This window comes from Antechinus flavipes, chromosome 6 (genome assembly GCF_016432865.1).
Source record: "Antechinus flavipes isolate AdamAnt ecotype Samford, QLD, Australia chromosome 6, AdamAnt_v2, whole genome shotgun sequence".
NCBI classification, from domain to species: Eukaryota; Metazoa; Chordata; class Mammalia; order Dasyuromorphia; family Dasyuridae; genus Antechinus; species Antechinus flavipes.
Genome location: NC_067403.1, coordinates 238,506,621 through 238,527,031, shown reverse-complemented (window position 1 = coordinate 238,527,031; position 20,411 = coordinate 238,506,621). Strand labels below are relative to the sequence as shown.

At 46.3% G+C, this 20,411-nt stretch overlaps 1 protein-coding gene across 2 annotated transcripts in view; it reads right to left on the bottom strand.

The window, feature by feature from the left end:
* Positions 1–20,411, bottom strand: part of CD82 (CD82 molecule) — a 72,417-nt gene that overhangs the window by 13,606 nt on the left and 38,400 nt on the right. For both annotated transcript variants that reach the window (XM_051966193.1, XM_051966194.1), the window contains exons 2-3: positions 17,654–17,735; positions 8,151–8,223 (exon numbers count right to left, since the gene is read on the bottom strand). In XM_051966193.1, the coding sequence (XP_051822153.1) occupies positions 8,151–8,223; positions 17,654–17,716 (136 nt within the window). In that variant the 5' untranslated portion in view covers positions 17,717–17,735. The remainder of the gene's footprint in view (positions 1–8,150; positions 8,224–17,653; positions 17,736–20,411) is intronic.

Genomic DNA, 20,411 nt, shown 5'->3' with positions numbered 1-20,411 from the left:
TCTCCAGTTAACAGAGGAGGAAATTGAGACTTGAGTGAAGTACCTGGTACATAGTAGGTGCTTAACAGGTGATAACAGAATGAGCAACGATGGTAGCTGAATCCAGGTCTCCCGACTTCATGGGGAAGCCAGGACCATGAAATTTTGAGATTTCACAAACAAAGGCAGGCAGACTGGCCCAGTGGATAGAGAGCAGAAGGATCAGGTTCAAGACTCATCTCTGATCTAGTCTGACTACGTGATACCAGCCAAGGCCTTTGACTTTTCCGTGCCCTAAACAACTAAGACATTGAGTTACAAAATAGTTGTCTATCTCTGTATGGGTAGAGGGACTTTCCTCACTGGGGAATTTCCTAATCTAATGAAGTCATAGGTTAAATAATTAAAATAGACAATTCTATAGTGGAAAGGACACTGGGTTGAGGAGTTTAAAATACAAACTCTAAGAGCTAGACAGGACCTCTTGTACGCCAATCCAGTCATGACCGAGGATTTCATCCATAATGTTACAAATAAGTGGTGAACCAGGCTCTGATGGGAGACTTCCAGAGCATTTTGGGAGGCAGTCCGTTCCACCACTGGACAGCATTTATGTTTTATTTATTTCTTTAAAAGATACCTCTGAAGCTTTTACTGCCCATCATTGTTTTAATTAATTACCTGAGAAAGGAAAACATTCTTTGGCTGTAGTTCTATGGGTTTTGCCCATTTCCTGCCCATCCAACATAAAGACAGTCCCCTACGTCTAAAATGTTCTTTCTCTTCCACCTCCACCTCCCGAGTTTCCCTGGCTTCCTTGAAGACTCAGCTAAAATTCCATGGACCTCCCACCTGCTAGATCTGTATGTAATGATCGTAATAATTGCCAGCAACTACATAGCACTTTAAGTTAGCGAAATGCTTTACAAATGGGATCTCATTCCATGCTCATTACAGCCCCAGGATGTAGGCGCTATTATAATCCCCATTTTTACAGATGAGGAAACTGAGGGAGAGACAGAAGTGAAGCGACTTGTCCGTTATCACACACCTAGAAAATGTCAGAGGGCCAATTTAAAGTCAGGTCTTCCCTTCTCCAAATCCAGTGCTCATATCTACTGGGAAATCTAATTGCTCCTAAGGAAGGGGGGAGGACGGTGAGAGAACGCATCTGTAACTGGGCATGGGCTTGTCCTTGGACGGTTCCAGTGGGAACGGAGAAGAGGGGATGAGCTTGGGAACTGATCTAGAGATGGGATCAACAGGATTTGGCAACTGATGGTGTTAGGTGGGGCAGAGGGCTCCTCTTGGCCCACCGTACCAAGAACGCGGGCACAGTCTAAGGCACCTTGGGGCAAATGATTCCATCACCAAGCTCCCCCTCCCAGAATGGGGCCAATCCCCATCGGTGGCCCATGAAAGGTAACTCCAATCTGCTACAAAGCTGCTGCTGCTCCATATTCACTCATCAACTCGGCCCCGGGCTAGTCTGGGTAGCTGGGGATGACAAGCTCCCTGTCTGCCACCCACCTAGCTCCCAGGGAAGCTTCATGAGGTAAGTACTTGTTTGTGATGCAGGAATCATCAGATGAAAGAGGCAGAAGAGACTGTGAGGAGACAGGAAGCTTAGGAGATGTGCCTCGGTTTCCCTATTTGTAGGTCACAGGAGAAGAGTCTTTCAATGACTTAAATCTTTTGCCCCCGGTGAAGGGTTAATTAGCAGGTCCAAGGACCAGATGAAAGACCTTAGTGACATCACTAATGATGATGACAGGGCTTTCCCACTCCAAAAGGGCAGCTCAGGAAGGAGGGAGGCAAACGAGTCACAAACTGGTCGCCTCCACCTTTCAGCAAATGAGATGGTGTCAGACTCAATTACTCCTCGAAAATGCTATATTGTTTTAAGAGACGGATCTCTGGAAGGGAGAAGGGGAATGATGTAAGGGAGAAATCTAAATAATTCCAGAGTAATAAATACCAACAAAGTCTATTTTTTTTTAAAACAGAAAAGAAAAAACCCAGTTACTCAATTCTGGAGTGGGTCAGGACTCACTGTCTGTGAGAGACTGAGTGTAAGAAGCCAATGATCTCCTTGCTCTCTACAGACATGTTCAGACTCCTGTGGGCCCAAGGAAAAATTCCCAGGAATCCCGGGGGAAAGATCTTGGCTGGGACCTGGGGCCCTTCAGAAGCAGCACATTGCGTCACACCTGGACTATGGCACTGACCTCTTGGTGGTCTGCTTTCCTCAGTTCCCCTCCCCTTTCCCATCCCAATGGATGGGAAAGACCTTCCCTCTGGTGCCTGAAGTCACTTGAACAAGATAGTCAGGGTCGGAGCCAGGAATTTCCCAACATGCGCGTATGATCCTGTCCAGAACTCCAGTGGCTCCCTATTAACCCAGGATTAAATGTAAGATTCTCTTGTTGGCATTTAAGCTCTTCATAACTTCCTCCCTTCCAGGCTCCCTATGGTCCATTCCCCTCCATGCACTCTACGTTCCAGCAGCACTAGCCCACTCACCTTTCCCCAGACTTGACGCTGCCTTTGTATCAGAGACAGCTAGATGGTACAATATAGTACAAAGTATTGGGTCTGGAGTCAAGATTAAAATCTGGCCTCAGACACTCTCTTTGTGGCTCTGGACAAGTCATTTAAACTCCGTCTGCCTCAGTTTCCCCCACTGCAAAATGGAGATAATCGCACCTGCCTTCCAGGTTACTGTGAAGATCAATGAGACATTGTTCACCAAGCATTCAGCACATTGCTTGGCTCATAGTCAGTACCTGACCAGCTCTCAAGCTGTGGGCCCATCCTTCCAGGAGAGAGGATTCCTTGGAGACTCGGGGCTTTCCTTTTCCTATTTGTAACCTCAGGTGCCTTGTATAGAATTGATGCTTCATAAATGCTGGCTGAACTCAACTGAATGATAACTAAAAAAAATGTCTTCCAGGCTGAAGGAACTGGGTGATCCCAAACTAAGAAGATGGTAGAACTTCCTCAATGTCTTTGTCATCCGTGTCCCCTAGAGATCAGTTTTCGGTATTACATTTTTTTAAAAAGTGCCATTTGAACATCAAAGGAGCTGGACCATTTTAGCCCAGAAGACAACAAGCACAGACAACAGCAGTTTCCAAGTCTCTGTAAGAGAAGCAATAAACTTTTCTGCTCAGCCCTACAGGGAAAAAGCAGGAGCAACGGAGCGGGCGTTTTAGAGAGGAAGATTTTGGTGTCATGTAAAAACCGAATGGAAAAGCTGAGTGCCTTTAAGCCCTTACTGTAAGCCAAGCGCTGTGTCTAGTCCTGAGGATATAAATCGAAACATGAGACAATCCCTGCTCTCACAGAGCTCATGATCTTAACTGAGACGAGGATCGCTTACAGGAGATCGCAGCAACGGGGAAGGCAGCAAGGCCCAGGGATTCCTGTAGGGGGCAGGGGCAAGACAGATGGCAATAGGGATGGACAGTCACGTCCATTCTGCAATAAGAGACACTCAAGCCCCAACACTTGGGGAAAAAAATAACTTCCAATGGACATGAGAGTTTTCCCAAAATAGATCAAACTGCTTTAAAGATAGTTACCCGAGCAAAGCCACTTAGGAGGATATATTGTACAAAGATCCTTATTAGGGAACAAGTTTAAGCAGAGGCAGCTAGGTGTTTCAGGGGATAGAGGACTGAGTCCAGAATTAGGAAAACTTGTGTTCAGACACTTACTAGCTGTGTGACCCTGGGTACTTAACGGCTATCTGACACAGTTTCCTCATCTGTAAAATAGGGATAAAATAGCACCTATGTCCCAGGTTGTAAGAATTAAGTGGAAAACATGTATATGGCGTTTACAAATGTAATATGTAAATAAATGTATGCAAATGTAATGTAAATAAATACATTTTATGTAAATATTATATATGCAATGTGATTAAATATAAATGTTAGCCCTTATTGTTATTCAGAGTCACCTCCCAAATCTGATAGTCTAGGGTTGCTCAGGGTCGTATAGCCAGTAATCAAATGAGCCTGGACTTGGAACTTTGATCTTCTGAATCAGAAGTCAGCACTTAACGCGCTAATGGAAAAATAGTAAGTGTCTGCTGTGTGCCAGACACTGTGCTAAGCACTGGGGATACAAAAAGAGGCAAAAGAAAGTTCCTGCCCTCAAAAGAGCTTGTAATCTAATGAGGGAGACAGCAAGCAAACGAATGTACACAAAACAAGGTATGTACAGGATGATAGGAAATAAAAGAGGAAAAGAACCGTGAGATTAGGAGGGGTTAGGGAAGGCTTCCTGTGGAAGGAGGGACTTAAAGAAAGCCAGGGAGGTCAGTGGTCAGGGCCGGTCAGGCTTGGAGGAGAATGCCCAGAGCCGAGCGACGGAGCATCTTGTTCCCAAACAGCCAGGAGGGCAGTGTCACTGCATCAAAAAGTAGGTGTCGGGGAGGAGACTGGAACGGTAGGAGGGGGCTGGAAATAGCAGGGAGAAGGATCCCATCCCCACAGCAAGGCACCCCACGTCTACAGCCCATTGCCATGTGAGTGCCAACTGGAGAACGTGGGAGGCTGTTGGACCTTGCCCTGCTGGACCAGTGCCTGGGAAGCGTGGGCAAGGGGCCAAGAACAGGGAGATTGTATTCTCCTTCCAACCCTGCCCCTTTTCACCATAGCAGGCCCCAAGCAGGAGCGTCCCTTGCAAAGGCGCTCAGGTTACCAGAGGGTGGGAGGAGACCGGGCGCAGCTGGGGGAAAGGGATCCTAGCTTGAAGCAGGAAATCCCCACCCCTCCTCAACCCCCGGAAGAAGAGAAAGCTAACCATTGCAAAGCTCAGGCCTGACCAGAATGGGGCCAGCCTCCTCCCCCGGGAGCACGGAGGCAGCTGACACAGGATGGCCCTGCTTCCTAGCCCCCTCTCTTAGGGGGAGATGCGGCAACAGGTGTGGGCTCCTCCCCAGCCCAGGCTCAGTGGAAGTTCCACTTTATGCAAATGGAACAGCTGCCAGACCATCCCTGGCCTGAATCTGTCCGGCAGCTGTGTGGGGAGGAGGGAGAGGAGCGATAAACACAACTCTCTGCTGAGCCAGGAGGGGGAGTGGGCTAGAGAGCAAAGGCTGGGATGGAGAACTGGGAGAGAACAGAGTTTGCGTCCAGATGCGTGAGGTTACTTCAAGCCCTGCCTATGTAGGCCCTCTCTCTCCCAGGGGAAATGGGCCTCCAGACCACGGCTCCTTGGAAAGAACTCTGGTTCTAGTGCCGGGGACCTGAGTTCAAATTTTGTCTCTAACACTTAATACCCTTAATTGTCTTAATTTCCTCATGTACAAAATGGAAAGATACCTTCCAAGGTCCTTTCCTAGCCATTGTTCCCTTATCTACATCCCTGCTAAATGAGAAACAGCTGAAGAAACTCAGGATGTTCAGCCGGGAGAAGGGGACCAGAGCTTATAGTGGCAATATTCAAATACTTAAATAATAATAATAATATTGAACAGGGACAGATTTGTCCTACTTCGCTCCAGAGCGACGCTTGAAGCAAAAAGGCATATTTGGAGCCAATGTCAGGAAAAGCATTCTAAAAATGAGCCACCCCGAGAAATGGTGGGTTCCGTCTCATTGGAGGCTTCCAAGCAGAGGGTTGTGCATTTAATATGGAAGAGGTCGTGGACTGTCTTTACAAGGGCATTGAGTCAGGAGTGGCTGGAAAGATCTATGAACAGCCAATAGTTGGGTTTGTCTGGAACATAGAGGGCATTGAGGGGAGTCAAGTGAAATGATTGGGAATATAGACTGGGGACAATGCGAGAACTCAGGATTCCAGATTTTAGCCTATAAGCATTTGGGATCCCTTGCAGGTTTTTGAGTAGGGAAGTAACTGGTTCCAAGCTGCCTATATCGAATAAAATTTTGGCAGCTGTATGCAGGATGAATTGAAAAAAAACATAGACCGAGAGCAGGGAGGATATTTAGGAGGGTTCATATAGAATAATGAGGGTTTGAATGAAGCAGTATTTTTTACATAGAGAAAAAAAATGGATATTAAAGAAAAAAATAGCACAAAGAATGGATCAGATGTAGACCGTGAGGGAGAGGGAAGAGCCAAAAATGATTTCAGTTTCTTAAATCTTGGTGACAGAAGGATGGTGATCCCATCAAAGTGAAATAGGAAGTTGAGAATGAAGGAAGGGAAAGGGATGGGAATTTAATGTTGGACATAGCAGGTTCTAGTCACGCCTGAAAAATTCCAAGTAGAGTTGAGCAATGGGTGATTGAAAATCGGTAGGTTTGCATATAAATCTCTCATTTTTGCAAATAGGGAAACTGAGGCCCAGCTGGTGCCGAGACTTGCCCTAAGACCATGCAAGTTAGCTTCAGAGGCAGGACTCACTCTTCCAGTTCAGGCTTATTGCCCTGAAAAAGCCACCCTGTTCTATCAAATAATTACATCTTTAAAAACACCCTGGGCTCAGTGACTTAAGAACTCAGAAATTCTTTCTTTGAAGAGGTGGCTCTCTGGGAAGGGAGAGGAGAAGGAATCCAGGCGAGGAAATCTCTTAGATCAGAAAACAAAAGATGCCGTAAAAATCTATTGCTTAAAAAAGAACTTGGAACTTAGAGATACTTGTCAGGCTTATGCTGAGAGGTATCCTGGTATAATAGAGAAAGGGCAAGATTTGGAGGCAGGAAATTAGGGGCTAAAGTTTTTTCTCTGTGGCCATGTGCACCTCACTTAACTTTTGGGGTCTCAGTGTCAGTACCAGGGACAGGGCTCTAAAGAGACCTTTATTGATGGATGACAAATGAGTTTCTACACTGGGAATAAAATCAAATCTACATCAAAATAAAAAATACTACCATGCCCTCCCCACCCATGAATATGGCCCAGATTCATCACTGATGGCACCTAATAGACAATGAACATTGCTTGACGTCTCCCTGACCTGCAAGGCATTCCTGTGAACATGGAAAGAGTAGAAAGCATTGTTATCCCTTTTACAAAGGAGAGAAACTGAGGCACACAATGTAAAAAAGACTTTCCTAAAGTCCTACCTACAGCAGACCAGGAACCCAGGTCTTCTCAGTCCTATCCCAGTATTTCAAGCATAGGCTATATCAGCACTCAAATGCGAGAAGTATCTGTGATTTTTGTTCCTATGGGAACTCTTGACATCCAGCTATGACTTGGTAGATAAATCCTTGGGATTTGCTTGAGACAAAAGCGAGGTTCTATGTCTTGGCACTAAGTTTCAGAGGCAGGATTTGAACCCTCATGCCCCTCCCCCCCATAGTTAGAACTGGAAGGGAACCAAGAGGTCACCTTGCCCAATTTGTCAATTTATAGATTAAGAAGATGAAGCCCAATGCAACTAAAAAAGCTAGACAAAGAACACATACTCCCTCCCCCAAGTAAATACCAAATTTGAAATTCTGAAAATAAAAGGGGAGATTGATAAAATTGAAAGTAAAAGAAATCTACTGAACTAATAAACAAAACTAAGAGCTGGTTTTATGAAAAAATCAACAAAATAGGTAAACTTTTTAGTTAATTTGATCAGAAAAAGGAAAGACAAAAATCAGATTATTAGTATCAAAAATGAAAAGGACGAACTTTCCACCAATGAAGAGGAAATTGAAACAATAATTAGGAACTATTTTGTCCAATCGTATACCAATAACTATGATAATCTAAGTGAAATGGATCAATATTTACAAAAATAACAGAGAAGGAAACAAATCACTTAAATAGTCCCATTTTAGAAAAAAAAAATGAACAAGGAAATGAGGTCCACAGAGATTTGTCTAAGATATTAAGAGTCAGAAGTAGGATTTGAATTCATATTCAGGGTTTTTTCAATTCCACCCCTCTCAGTTCAATCTAAGCACTGTATCCATATGGCAGGACTGTCTCTATCAAAAGTAAACACCCACCCAAGGCCTATCTCTTAGCCACATGTCCAGTGCTTGATATGTCTCCAGAAGTCAGTGAGGACTTCTCAGAATAATGGACTTCATATCTATCAAATACCTTGGACTCGAGTCAGAGGAAAGGACTGACTTCTTAGAATAAGGAGAATGGCCCATAATTAAAAGGGGTCTCAGATGTCTCTCTCACTCTCTAGGTCTCCCCCTTAACCCAACCAACCACAGCAGGAAAAGTCAAATAAATGGGAAACTTACGCAGGACGGAGATAAAGCTGCTTCTGTCAGCCAGAATCCATATTCCAAACCCGAGAATTACAGCTCCCAAGATCTAGAAAGAAATGGGTAGTGAGTTAAGATGTGACGGGAGTCAAAGTCCTGGAGCAGTAGAAATGTGTACTTTTTCTGGATTAATATAAAAGACTAAGGACTGAACCTATGATAAACACATATATGTATGTATGTATTTGCATAGATGATAACAAACATCAAAAATATATCTACACACATACGCCTATACGGGTATAATTTGTTTTATTTATTGTGTTTTGCTGATATTATAACCTTTGACAAATTGTAGTAACTCTACAATAACCTGGAATGTAGATGCCATTTTTCCAACAGCACATGCTCCCATCATGTCTCTGGTAAATTTTCCCAAATTTCAGACTTTTTCATCATTATATCAATGATGGTGAACTGTGATCAGTGATCTTTGATGTTGCTGTTGTAATTATTTTGAGTCATGAACCACACCTGTATAAGACGGGGAACTTGATTAATGTGTGTTCTGATCACTCCACTGACCAGCCATTTTCAGGCTCTCTCATTCTCCTTGGGCCTCCCTATTCCCTGAGTTACAAGAACATTGAAATCAGGCCAGTTAATAACTCTGCAATGGTCTCTAAGTGTTCAAGTGAAGAGAAGAGTCAATTGATGCAGCAAACTTCCTTATCTTATCTTAAGAACTTGACAGGACCACCCCAACCTTCAGCAACCATCATCCCGAGCAGCCATCAACCATCAGCAGGGAGGCAAGACCCTCCACAAGCAGAAAGATTAGGACTCACTGAAGGGTCAAATGATGCTTTATATTTTTTAACAAGAATTTTTTTTTAATTAATGTATGTACATTGTTGGGATCTTTTTTTAGATATAACATTATAGCACACATAATCGACTTTGATATAATGTAAACATAACTTTATCTGCACTGGAAAACAGAACATTTCATAATTTTTTATTTCACTATTTGCTTTATTGCAATGGTCTGGAACCACACCCACAATATTTCTGAGGTATGCCCACATACTATCTGTTTATATATGTAAATATAAAGATGAAACACCAAAGTTATATATACACAATGCATGTGTGTATATATATATATACATGTGTATTTAATATTACATAATATTATTTATGTGATATTATATTATTTAATTGATATTAACTGCTATTATATATATTATATATCATTACATTTTGGTTTACATAATATATGAAATATATTATGTATAATATTTATATTATATTATATATACACATGTGTAATATTAATATAAAATATAATATACATACTTTGGGAGGGGGTTCCAGACTTGTGACCAGGAGAGAGAATTCCCAGTCAGGAAATGCCCACCGTCACGGTGATACACAAACACTTGCTCCACCATATAGAGTCCCAGAGTTGCCTGGGGTGCTGACAGGCTCTCGGGTGTCATTGGGGATTTGAATCCAGGACTTTGAAGCTAGCCCTCAGATCATTCTTCTGGATCACATGGGCTACGATAATAAGAAAGGCAGTTTCCTTCTTTTTTAAAATGGGAGGGCTGAATTTACTGGCCTTTTGAGGTCCCTTCCAGGATCACATTTATGTAGCCATTTACCAGCATCATGGGCTTTTATTTTTTTTTTTTATTTTTTTTTCCTACTTTTTTTTTTTTTAAATTTTTTATTTAATAATTACATTATATTGACACTCATTTCTGTTCCGATTTTTTTTCCCCCTCCCTCCCTCCACCCCCTCCCCTAGATGGCAAGCAGTCCTTTATACATCATGGGCTTTTAGGGCTGGGAAGCAATTTGTGGAGTCATCCAATTGAATCCTTTTCAGTTTCAGTGACTTTCCCACACAGGGAATGGCAAAATCTAGATTTGAACTCGAGTCCTCTTGGGGTTTAAGAAGACTTCATTCAGAACAAACCTGTGAAATAGATGCTATTACCAGCCCCAGTTTACAAATCAGGAAACTGAGGCCAAAAAAAGGTCATTTTTGTGATTTGCCCAATATCAATAATCTATTAAAGATCTAAGGTCCCTCTTTCAGACTCTAACCATCACTAGTCCACACTGGTTCCTTGACAGTGCAATTGATTCACATTTGGACCGAAGGGTCTGTTCTGGTCCTGCCCAACAACTGCCTCCTGATCTAGAGAAGGCTAAGGGAAAGTGGTAGATTGGGTGATTATCTTATTCCTCCTGCTCAGAATTAAGAATGGTTACAGGATCACAGATGTAGAGCTGGGGGGAGTGTGGTAATTAAGAATTTAGTTATTAGTGCTTAATAAGCTCATCAAGTGCCTGAGGCTGGATTTGAACTCAAGTCCAGTGCTCTATCTACTGGGACATCAGCCAAGTCTTAGTTTCCTCACCAATAAAATGGGGCTAACAGCAGGGTTGTGGTGAGGATCAAATGAGGCAATTTATGTACAGTGCTTTGCAAAGTTATAGAAGTGTCAATAATTACTATTATTTCGGGAGGGGCCGTCATACCTATTAACCTATTTGATCTTCACAATAATGCTGTGAGAAGTCACTAAAATGAGTTTTATTTGTGTTTTCAAGATGAAAGAACTGAAGTTTGTCAAAAGGAAGTGATTTTTCCTAGTTAGCCAGCCAACGATGACAGAGTGGAGATGGGAGCTCGGGTCTGAGTCACGGTGTCACAGGGAGTGGCCTGAGAGGTCACCTCCAGATCCCTCCTGCTGGTGGGGTCACAGTGGCAGAGGTGGGATTCAATTCTGTCGCTTTTTTGACCCGTCTGTGCCGCCTGTTAGGGGACGCTTGTGGGTGCCAACCGTGGGGCCGTGCCCGGGTCTCCAAAAAGACTTTAAATAGATCAGGGAAAGAGGAGGGGGATTGAGGGTGTGTGACGAAGTCCCTGCAGTAGGAAATGGGGGGCTGTCACAGGGCTGGGTCCCCAGAACACAACTGGGAGGAAGTAAGTGGGAGGGCCGAATAGGGCCCGCACTGGGATGAGCGACTCTGCTTCTTTGTGGAGAAGAGATTCCATCTGAGGACAGTCCCAGAGGCTGGTTCTGGGAGCCCGGGAGCTTCGGATCATACAGAGCCTCTGGAGCTTTCCATTGTCTCAGCAGGAACTTGCTGGGTTATGAAGGGGAAATGGGCACCCTGGCTCCTCCAGACGGCAAGGAAGGATAAACACCCCTTCCCTCAAAAATACAGACACACCAAAAGGGGGGGACGGGGGCAGAAAAATACAATCATCATAACAAATCTGAGCCCACGCTCTCCAGACTTCTCGGCCGGGCTAAAGCAAATGGCTCCAGTCCCGACTTTCCCAGGCAGCTCTTTCTGTGTGATAGCGGGCTGGCTCAGGAGGGGCACCGCCAGGCCCAAGAAGCTCCCCCCAGTCCTGCCAGGGCTGACGTCAGGGAGCTCAGAGCCAAATGAGGAGGTCTGGGGAGGAGGCAAGTTCTTCCATGTCAAGCAGATCCTCTCTGGGATCCCACCCACTCCTAATCTGAGACCTTCCCCCAAGATCAGCAGTGGGAACAAGGCCCCGGGGAACAGCTCTGAGAGAGAGAAAGAGACAGAGACAGAAGCAGAGAGAGATTGACATTCAGAGACACACAGAGAGAGACAGAGACAGAGACGCAAAGAGAAAAAAAGAGAAACAGACACACAGAGAGACAGACAGAGACAGAGGCAAAGAGACAGAAAAAAAGAGCAGAGAGAGAGAGAGAGAGAGAGAGAGGCAAAAAGAGACGAAAAAAGAGAGTAGAGGGAGAGATGGAGAAGAGAGAGACAGAGACAGAAGCAGAGAGAGACTGACATTCAGAGACACACAGAGAGAGACAGAGACGCAAAAAGAAAAAAAGAGAAACAGACACACAGAGAGACAGACAGAGACAGAGGCAAAGAGACAGAAAAAAAGAGGAGAGAGAGAGAGAGAGAGAAGGGGGGGGGCAAAAAGAGACAAAAAGAGAGAGCAGAGGGAGAGATGGAGAAGAGAGAGACAGAGACAGAAGCAGAGAGAGACTGACATTCAGAGACACACAGAGAGAGACAGAGACGCAAAAAGAAAAAAAGAGAAACAGACACACAGAGAGACAGACAGAGACAGAGGCAAAGAGACAGAAAAAAAGAGGAGAGAGAGAGAGAGAGAGAAGGGGGGGGCAAAAAGAGACAAAAAGAGAGAGCAGAGGGAGAGATGGAGAAGAGAGAGACAGAGACAGAAGCAGAGAGAGACTGACATTCAGAGACACACAGAGAGAGACAGACGCAAAAAGAAAAAAAGAGAAACAGACACACAGAGAGACAGACAGAGACAGAGGCAAAGAGAGACAGAAAAAAAGAGCAGAGAGAGAGAGAGAGAGAGAGAGAGAGAGAGAGAGAGAGAGAGAGAGAAAGAGAAGGGGGGGCAAAAAGAGACAAAAAGAGAGAGCAGAGGGAGAGATGGAGAAGAGAGAGATAGAGACAGAAAGAGAGAGAAAGAGAGAGAGGGAAGGAGGGAGGGAGAGAGAAGACACACAAGGAAGATACAAAATAACCCTGGAGAAAATATTAATGACTGGAGGAATCGGGCAGAAGATGGTGTTAGGGCTTCAAAGAAACTCTCCAGGGACGGGAGACAGATGATGCTAGGAGGGGACGGGAGAAGCAGTGTCGGCCGGTCGGGCTGCACCTTGGAGCACATGGGAGGAGGTAATGGATGACCAGAACCAGGCTGTACAAGCTCTAAGCACCAAAGAGAGGAGTTTGCAGTCTATTATGAGAATGAATAAGGGATTCCAAGACCGAAGGAGAAGAGGGATGGGGAGAGAAAAATGGAGGAGGAAGTTAGTCTCTGCGGGGCTGCAAGTCCTCCGGTCCCAGGGCCCACCTCCAGTCTGGGCCGGCCCTCTGCTCAGATAATGAACGAGAGATAGGGCCGTGGCCCAGGAGATCGGATCAGGCACTGGACGTGACCTAGAAGATGCGCTCTCCTTAATCTCCCTCCCCAGGCATGTGTGGGCGCCATCTTGGACAGAAGCAGGCGGCAGCTGGGTTGGAGGGTCTGCCTAACGGAGGAGGTGAGGGGGAGACCCCCCCAGCTCAGCCCCGCTCCCCCTTTTCCTCCCCCCCTTCCCTCCACAAGCCTCCATCGGGGCTTCCACCCTCCCAGGGATCTCACCGACAGAATGGGCAGTAAAACTCCTGAATGGAGAGCCCACTCACAGAGGGTCCATCCAGGCCCTGAGTGCACTCGGGTCCCTGCCGTCTCTGATCCGTTGGCCAACGGAGCTGCTCCCAGAGTGAGCAGCACAAGGCGCCTTCCCTTCCCCGCTTCTCCACAAGGACTGACAGGAGTAGGATCATTGAGTTGGACTGGATCTCAGAAGTCATTCCCTCCCTTACAGGGGAGGACACTGAGGCTCGGAGACATTGATATGAAACTCCCTCCCTTTGAAAATGCTTTGGGGGAATCATCACATAATCCTGTGACTGTCACAGCTCCTCTCACTGGATATTAGTCTTTCTTTCTGCTCAGACTTAGCACAGTGTCTGGCCCGTGGTCAGCCCTCAATAAATGCTTGCTGACTCAACTATACTTGCTGCAGTTCCTCCCTGTTCCAGTAATGGGATTCTTCTAATAAGGACGTGATTATTTCCTTCCCTCTTCTAGCACACTGCCAGGGAGTTCCGAAACCAAGATCATTTCCCCCCGTTCTGACATTTTGATGGATGTGAGCAGCCACATTGGAGTCCTTCCAATTTCCATTTCTTTAAGGCTGAACCTTTTCTTTCCAAGGGTTTATTTACAATCTGTGCCCCTTCTCTAAGGCCAAAGTCCAGGCTCCCCTAACTTTTGCCGGAGGGGTGACAAAGGATGCCCGAGCACCCCCTCCATCGAAGACCAGGACCTTACCAGTAGGGTGGCACCTGGGCGAGAATGCCAGCCTTGGGGAGGGCCTGCTACTTACTCCCTATGCGATGTGGGCCAAGTTATTGCTCCTTTCTGGCTCCCAATGTTGTGTTCTATAAATGGGGGTGACTAGATGACCCCCGAGTTCTCCTCCACCCCTAGATCCTACGTTTCAAAGGTTCCTCCCAATTCAAAATCTAGCATCATATAATAGGCTGCCCAAACCTCCTATTTCTACGTTATCGAGGAGGCAGTTAGGTAACATGTACATAGAATTTTGACCTGGGGACCATCAGAAAGATGAGTTCAAATCCTAGTCAGTCATTTTCAGTCATGGCTGACTTTTTGCGACACCATTTGTGACAGGCTCTGGAGTAGTTTGCCATTTTCTTCTCCAGCTCATTTTTTCCATATGAGGAAACTAAGGCAGACAGAGTTAAATGACTTGTCCAGAATGTTTCCCATCACCCCCTGAGCCCGGCCAGGTTAGGCCCCTATCCCAGTCTTGGCCGGGAAGGCCGGCTGTTCCAGGCCCCCTTCTCTGCCCCCTTCAGCTCCCTGGGAGAGTATGAGTAGGGGAGGTTGTTTTTTCCCTTCTATCTCCCTCTCCATACAAAACATGGGAAAATATTTTGGTTCAGGAACTGGAGCCATCCTTGTAGCTCCAGGAGTCCAAGAGACTTGTCCAGAGTCACCCAGCTAGTAAGTGTCTCAGGCCAGATTGGAACTCAGTAATATGTATTCTTGACTCCAGGTGCAGCACTCTATTCACTGTGCTCCCTCGGAGTTTGATTTCTATTTCAGATATTCATTATCTGTGTGACTCTGGATCAGTCACTTAATCTCACGCAGCCTCTATTTCCCCATCTGTAAAATGGGGATTGTCAAATCCCTTTATCTTACAGAGTTGTTGTTAGGACCCAAATTTTAAATTCAGCTGTTTAAAAAAAAAAAAAAATACAAATGAAAACAACTCAGAAGGGTACCTCGCCTCTATCAAAATGTCAGTTTATAAAGAAAAAGCCCCCTCTCCTTTCTTAGAGATCTCCCTGCAGAACCTGGGCTGGTGGGACTTGTAAATGATGTGTTTGCATTTTAATAGAATCGCTTTCCTTTGCCACCCTCTAAATTTCATTTTATGCATTTCAAAACATTCTTCTGAGAAAGGGGCTGCCAAGGGGCAGGGGTCTATGACATACAACAAGCTAAGAAAAAGCAGACGGCTTCGCAAACTCAAAAGGGCCGCACCAAGGCTGGCGACCCTCGTTATCCATCAGCCACATCTGTGACCATGGTGACCTCCACTCATCAGCCCCTCCCTGGCTCCCGAGCCCCGCCTGCGGGCCCTTTAAGGCTGAGCTTGAGCAGGGAGCCAGGGAGCTCAGTGCTCGCTGCCCGGAGCCCAGCTGCTTCCCGTCACCCTGAGCCCGGCCAGGAGAGGCCCCCATCCAGTCTTGGCCGGGAAGGCCGGCTGTTCCAGGCTCCCTTCTCTGCCCCCCTCAGCTCCCTAGGGGAGGATAGGATGGAGGGGGGGGGGGGGAAATTTTCCCTTCTCTCTCCCTCTCCTCCTCTCCCCTCCATGCAAAATGTGGGAAAATACTTGGGCTGGGGAGCCGGAGCCATTCTGGTGCCTCCCTCCCCATCCCGCAGTTCTAGGCCAATTCTTTGTGGGCCCAGAAGGCCGGGCCCAGGGTGGGAGGGAGGGCACGGCGCCCGGAGCGCAGCCCCGGGGAGGGAGGGGGAGCTGGCGGACTGCAGGGCAGGGCACCGACATCCCCATTGTGTGACTGCGTGGGAGACAAACACGGCCTCCCTGCCCCTCCCCGGCTCGTACCTGCCCTCGGGCCAGCCCCGGCCGGGAGGACTTCCCCCATTTCCAGAGTTCCCTCCTTTCCCTCTCCCCGCTCCCTCCTCCGGCCTTGGACGGCCTCGAAATCAGCATAATTAGTAATCTTGGGGAACTGGGAGAGGCTCGGGCTTGTCGGAACAATGAAAGTTCACGGGATCAGAGATTAAAAGCTGGGAGGGGCCTTGGGGAGCATCCAGGCTGGCAGAAGGGACCTATACAAGGTGGGGATTTATAGAGCAGACTGTATGTATAGCAAAACAGGGATTTAAATCCATGTCCCCTGAAGCTAAACCTGGCTGCCCCCAGGGGGCCCTTCCTCCCCAGACTCCCTCAGCAGTCAGAAAAGGAGGACTGGTCAAGGGGCTCCTCAGCGGTCAGCCTCCTTCGGATGGATGGTCACACACACACACACACACACACACACACACACACACACACACACACAGATATGTTTTGATTTATATGTCAATCTGTAGAATGTTCAATTCTGTAAAGTACGCATCACATATATTTGCATCTCCAGGCAATCAATCGATAATCATTTATTTTGTACCTACTGTATACCATATATACATACAGCAAGAGAGTGGGTACATAGGTGGGAACAATTCCTTTACACACACACACACACACACACACACACACACACAAACACACACTCACTCTGATAAGTTTTGATTTGATAAAATTTTGCACTTATATGTCAATCTGTAGAATGGTCAAGGCTGTAGAATGTCAGTTCCTCAAGGGTAAGGTATAGATCACTTATTTATTTGTATCCCCAAGCAATCAATCAATAAGCATTTATTATGTACCTATTCTATACCATACAAATATAAAACAACAGAGTGCGTATGTAGGTGTGGGCAGTTCCCCCCTCACAGAGCAGAGATGGTGCTTTGAAAGTCCATCCCAGGGATGTCAGAAGCCGCCCTATGATTATTGCTCCATGGGATTCTGGTAGCTTCAGGACAGGGGTATTCACTGTCTGCCTGGAGAGGGAGGAAAAACCCCAAGCCCAGGAAAACAAGATCCAGATGTGCCAGAGAGCCAACATCTGAGCTCCTGCTCCAGTAGACAGGCCTTCTGGTCCAGAGGGGCACAAGGGAGACTAATGCATGGGGGTGGGAGACCCGAGAATGGGGAAATCCCTCTGCCTCTAAGAACAGTGTCCCAAACAAGGATGCCAGCTGGGCCCTGCGGGGAAGCCCTCCCCTCCCCATCTGTAGCTGTCTGAGCTCAGCTGTGATGATGGGTACATGAATTTTGGCTAACCATGAAAAAGGAGCCCTCCCCCTCAAGCCTCAAGCCCAGTGTGGCAATGACTCAGAGGTCCCGGAGACACGATGCACAACTTTCCCCATTGGGGAAAGGAACTAAAATTGAAATACAAAAGTTTGAGGCAGAAGGGGAGGGGGGCTGGGGAAAGAGTAGGGTAAAAACAACCTAAAAGAAGGCAAATCAGGAAAATGAAATCAGAGGGTGAAGGGGCTTGCCTAATGTCACACAGACAGCAGGATTCAGAGATGGAATTCGAACTCATCAATTCCTGTGGTCTTCTCCCCTGCTACATATATTGCCTCCTGTTCTGTAATACTCCTCTGGCTTACAAGGTACCACTGTCAACAAGCCTTTCCATTCTTCCCAAGCATTTTCTTTTGCCCCAAAGTTGGGGGATTTCTAGAGAAAAATTCCCATTTTTTGGAAACTCAACCTCCAGGGATGGGAGATGCCCCATGGGAGGGAGATGGACATACTTACAAAGAAAAGCAGATTGAAGAGGAAGAGGAAGTACTTGGTCACTTTGATGCAGCCGGACCCCATCTTTTGTCACTGGCAGGACCTAGGGAGAGGATGGAAAGCACAGGAGTGAGATGCTTTTAGGATGTTGATTCCCCTCAGTTTTTACAGGAGATTGCAAACTCTGGTCCAGCAGGAACTGTGGACATCGGGGCCAACAGTGCCCATCCCCAGCTGGACAGTTACAGTCAGCTCTAAACTTTGACCAACTCATCCTGCAGGCGCTGGAAGCTTTGTAGCTAAATGTGGAGCCTGCTGGGCTGGGAAGTAAGACCGGAGTTCAAGTCTCAGCTCAGCCACTTACTGTGACCGTGACCAAAAGCAAATCACTTTAGTTTCTTCACCTGTAAAATGGGGATAGTAAAATGAGGGTGACCTATCTCATGAGGTTATTAGGAGGAAAGGCCCTTAGCAAACCACTAATTCCTCCCACAGCATGATCTGATGTGATCCAAGTCAATTCCTATAGACTTGGGAAGGAAAATGTCATCCACACCCAGTGGGAGAACTATGGAGCCTGAATGCAGATCACAGCAGACTATTTTCACCTTTTTTGCTTTTTCTTTCTTGTGGTTTTTCCCCCTTTCTGATTTCTTTTTCCCAACATGACTAATATGGAAATGTTTTAAGATAACCTATTCAACTGCTTGCTTGCTGTCTTGGGGAGAGGGAAGGAGGAAGAAATAATTGGGAATTCAGAATCTTACAAAAATGAATGTTGAAAACCATCTTTATGTGTCACTGGAAAAATAAAATACTATTGAGGGAAAAAAAAAATGTTCCAGTGGAGTTATAGAGAGTAGGGCTGCTTCTTGGCTCAGTGGCTTAATTTCCCCAGACCCCTGTGTCTTTGAGGAAATTGGATTCCCGGATCTGAAGGTTCTTTCCAGTCTATCAACCTATGAACATTCAAGTTTCCAGAGCGTTTGTCCTGTGAGGGAAGGAGAGAAGCACAAACATCTCCTTTTAGGAAACCCACCGCATGGCTTTTTCCAGGTTCCCTCACTGGGTCCCAAGTTCTGAGGTCCCTCAGACCACAGGAGCTGGGATGTATGGAGAGGCGGAAAGCGGGGAAGAGTGGCAGGCAGCAGCTGGTCTCCCCGACATGGAACAACAGGCCTGGCCCCCACTGAACAGCTGCAGCGAGGGCAGGAGGGGAGGGGTACAGAAATGCGGGCACTGGCCCATGGCCTGAGCCCCAGAATCAATTCCCTTTCCAAACACCTGCCTGTTTGTTGGTGAGAGAGATGAGAGAGCAGAGTCAGGCAGACCCCATCCTTTACCCCCAGATCCTTTGTCAGATCCTGGGACGACCCCTCAGGGTGGCCGACACACGCAAGCGGGTCTCCTTCCTTAACAGGAATGGGAAGAAAAGAGAAAGCTCGAGGGAATTGTGCCCTTCTGGCGTCCTCAGGGAACCCCTTTTCTCTACCCACTTTGCTCTTCACTGAGATGCTCAGAATCCTTACTTATGCTCAGGCAGGGAAAGGGGGTTGGGGGATAGGGGAGGTGCTAAGGTCAGTTTGGGAATCCCCAGGGTTGGGGACTCAGGAAATGGAGAGAGCCCCATTCAGAGCTGCCCCCCATCCTCCAACTCTGAAGAGCTTTCCCAGAAGTCTCCTTCTCAGCCCCTCTTCCCCAAGCAGGCCTCCAGGCCCAATTATCCGGTTTCATTTACCAATAATCTCATTCTCTTAATCTTCTATCTGCTACAGGAAATGGGTGGTTTCCCCTTTGGGTCCCTGTTACTTTCCTTTCCATCAAACAAAAAGGGACCCTGTGATCTTGGCAACAGATCCAGGTCATTGTATATACTGGAATGGAGGAGGGGCAGGTGGGTTGTGTTCTCACGGTCAGGAAGGGACCTCAGAGATAATTGGAGCGACCTCCTCATTTTATAGATGAGGAACTTGAGGTCCACAGCAAGAAATTTCTTATCCAAGATCACAGGTTAAAGTAGAGCTGGGATTGCAACCCATGTGCTCCACCTCCAAATCCAACATTCTTTCCACAATATTGCTCCAGTAAAACATAGAGGTTTATAGGATTTAGAACTGAAGGCAGCTTTAGAAGGAAAGGGAATGAGTATTCATCAAGCACCTACTATGTGCTAAGCACCTCACAGATATTATCTCATTTGATCCTTACATGTGCACATGTACATAGATTAAAATACACATACATATGGATATTTTCCTTCACTTTCTCAAGTCTAGACAATCAACAAAATAATAATCCAAGCCTTGATTTACAGCTGTTTCCCTGAAGTGCAAAAGCTCTCCTTGCAAATTTAAAGAGAGGCTCCAACACAGCCCTGGGTGTTGTGCAAAAGTTGAATGGGCTGTCTTGGGGGAAGAAATATTCTTACATTAATATGTGGGTCTATATTTGTGAATTTAGAATAAACATAAGGAAAATATAAATACAAATAAATTCATCATAGTTAAATACAGGGGAACTTGGGAATACTAGCTGGGGTGGGACCGGGGCCATCTTGAGCCTATTTTACATCTGAAGGAACTGAAGAAGACAGAGCTTGTGTGACTTGCCCAGCGTCACACAGTTAGGAACTTGGGTCTTCTTGACTCCAGGCCCTGTATCCTTTATCACAGGGATGGGGAAACCCAGGGTCAGAAAGGTTGAAGTTTTCACAAGCTCACCAAGTGGCAAGGGCACGACTGGCATCCAGCTTTCCCAACCTTCCGTCAATAAACACTTT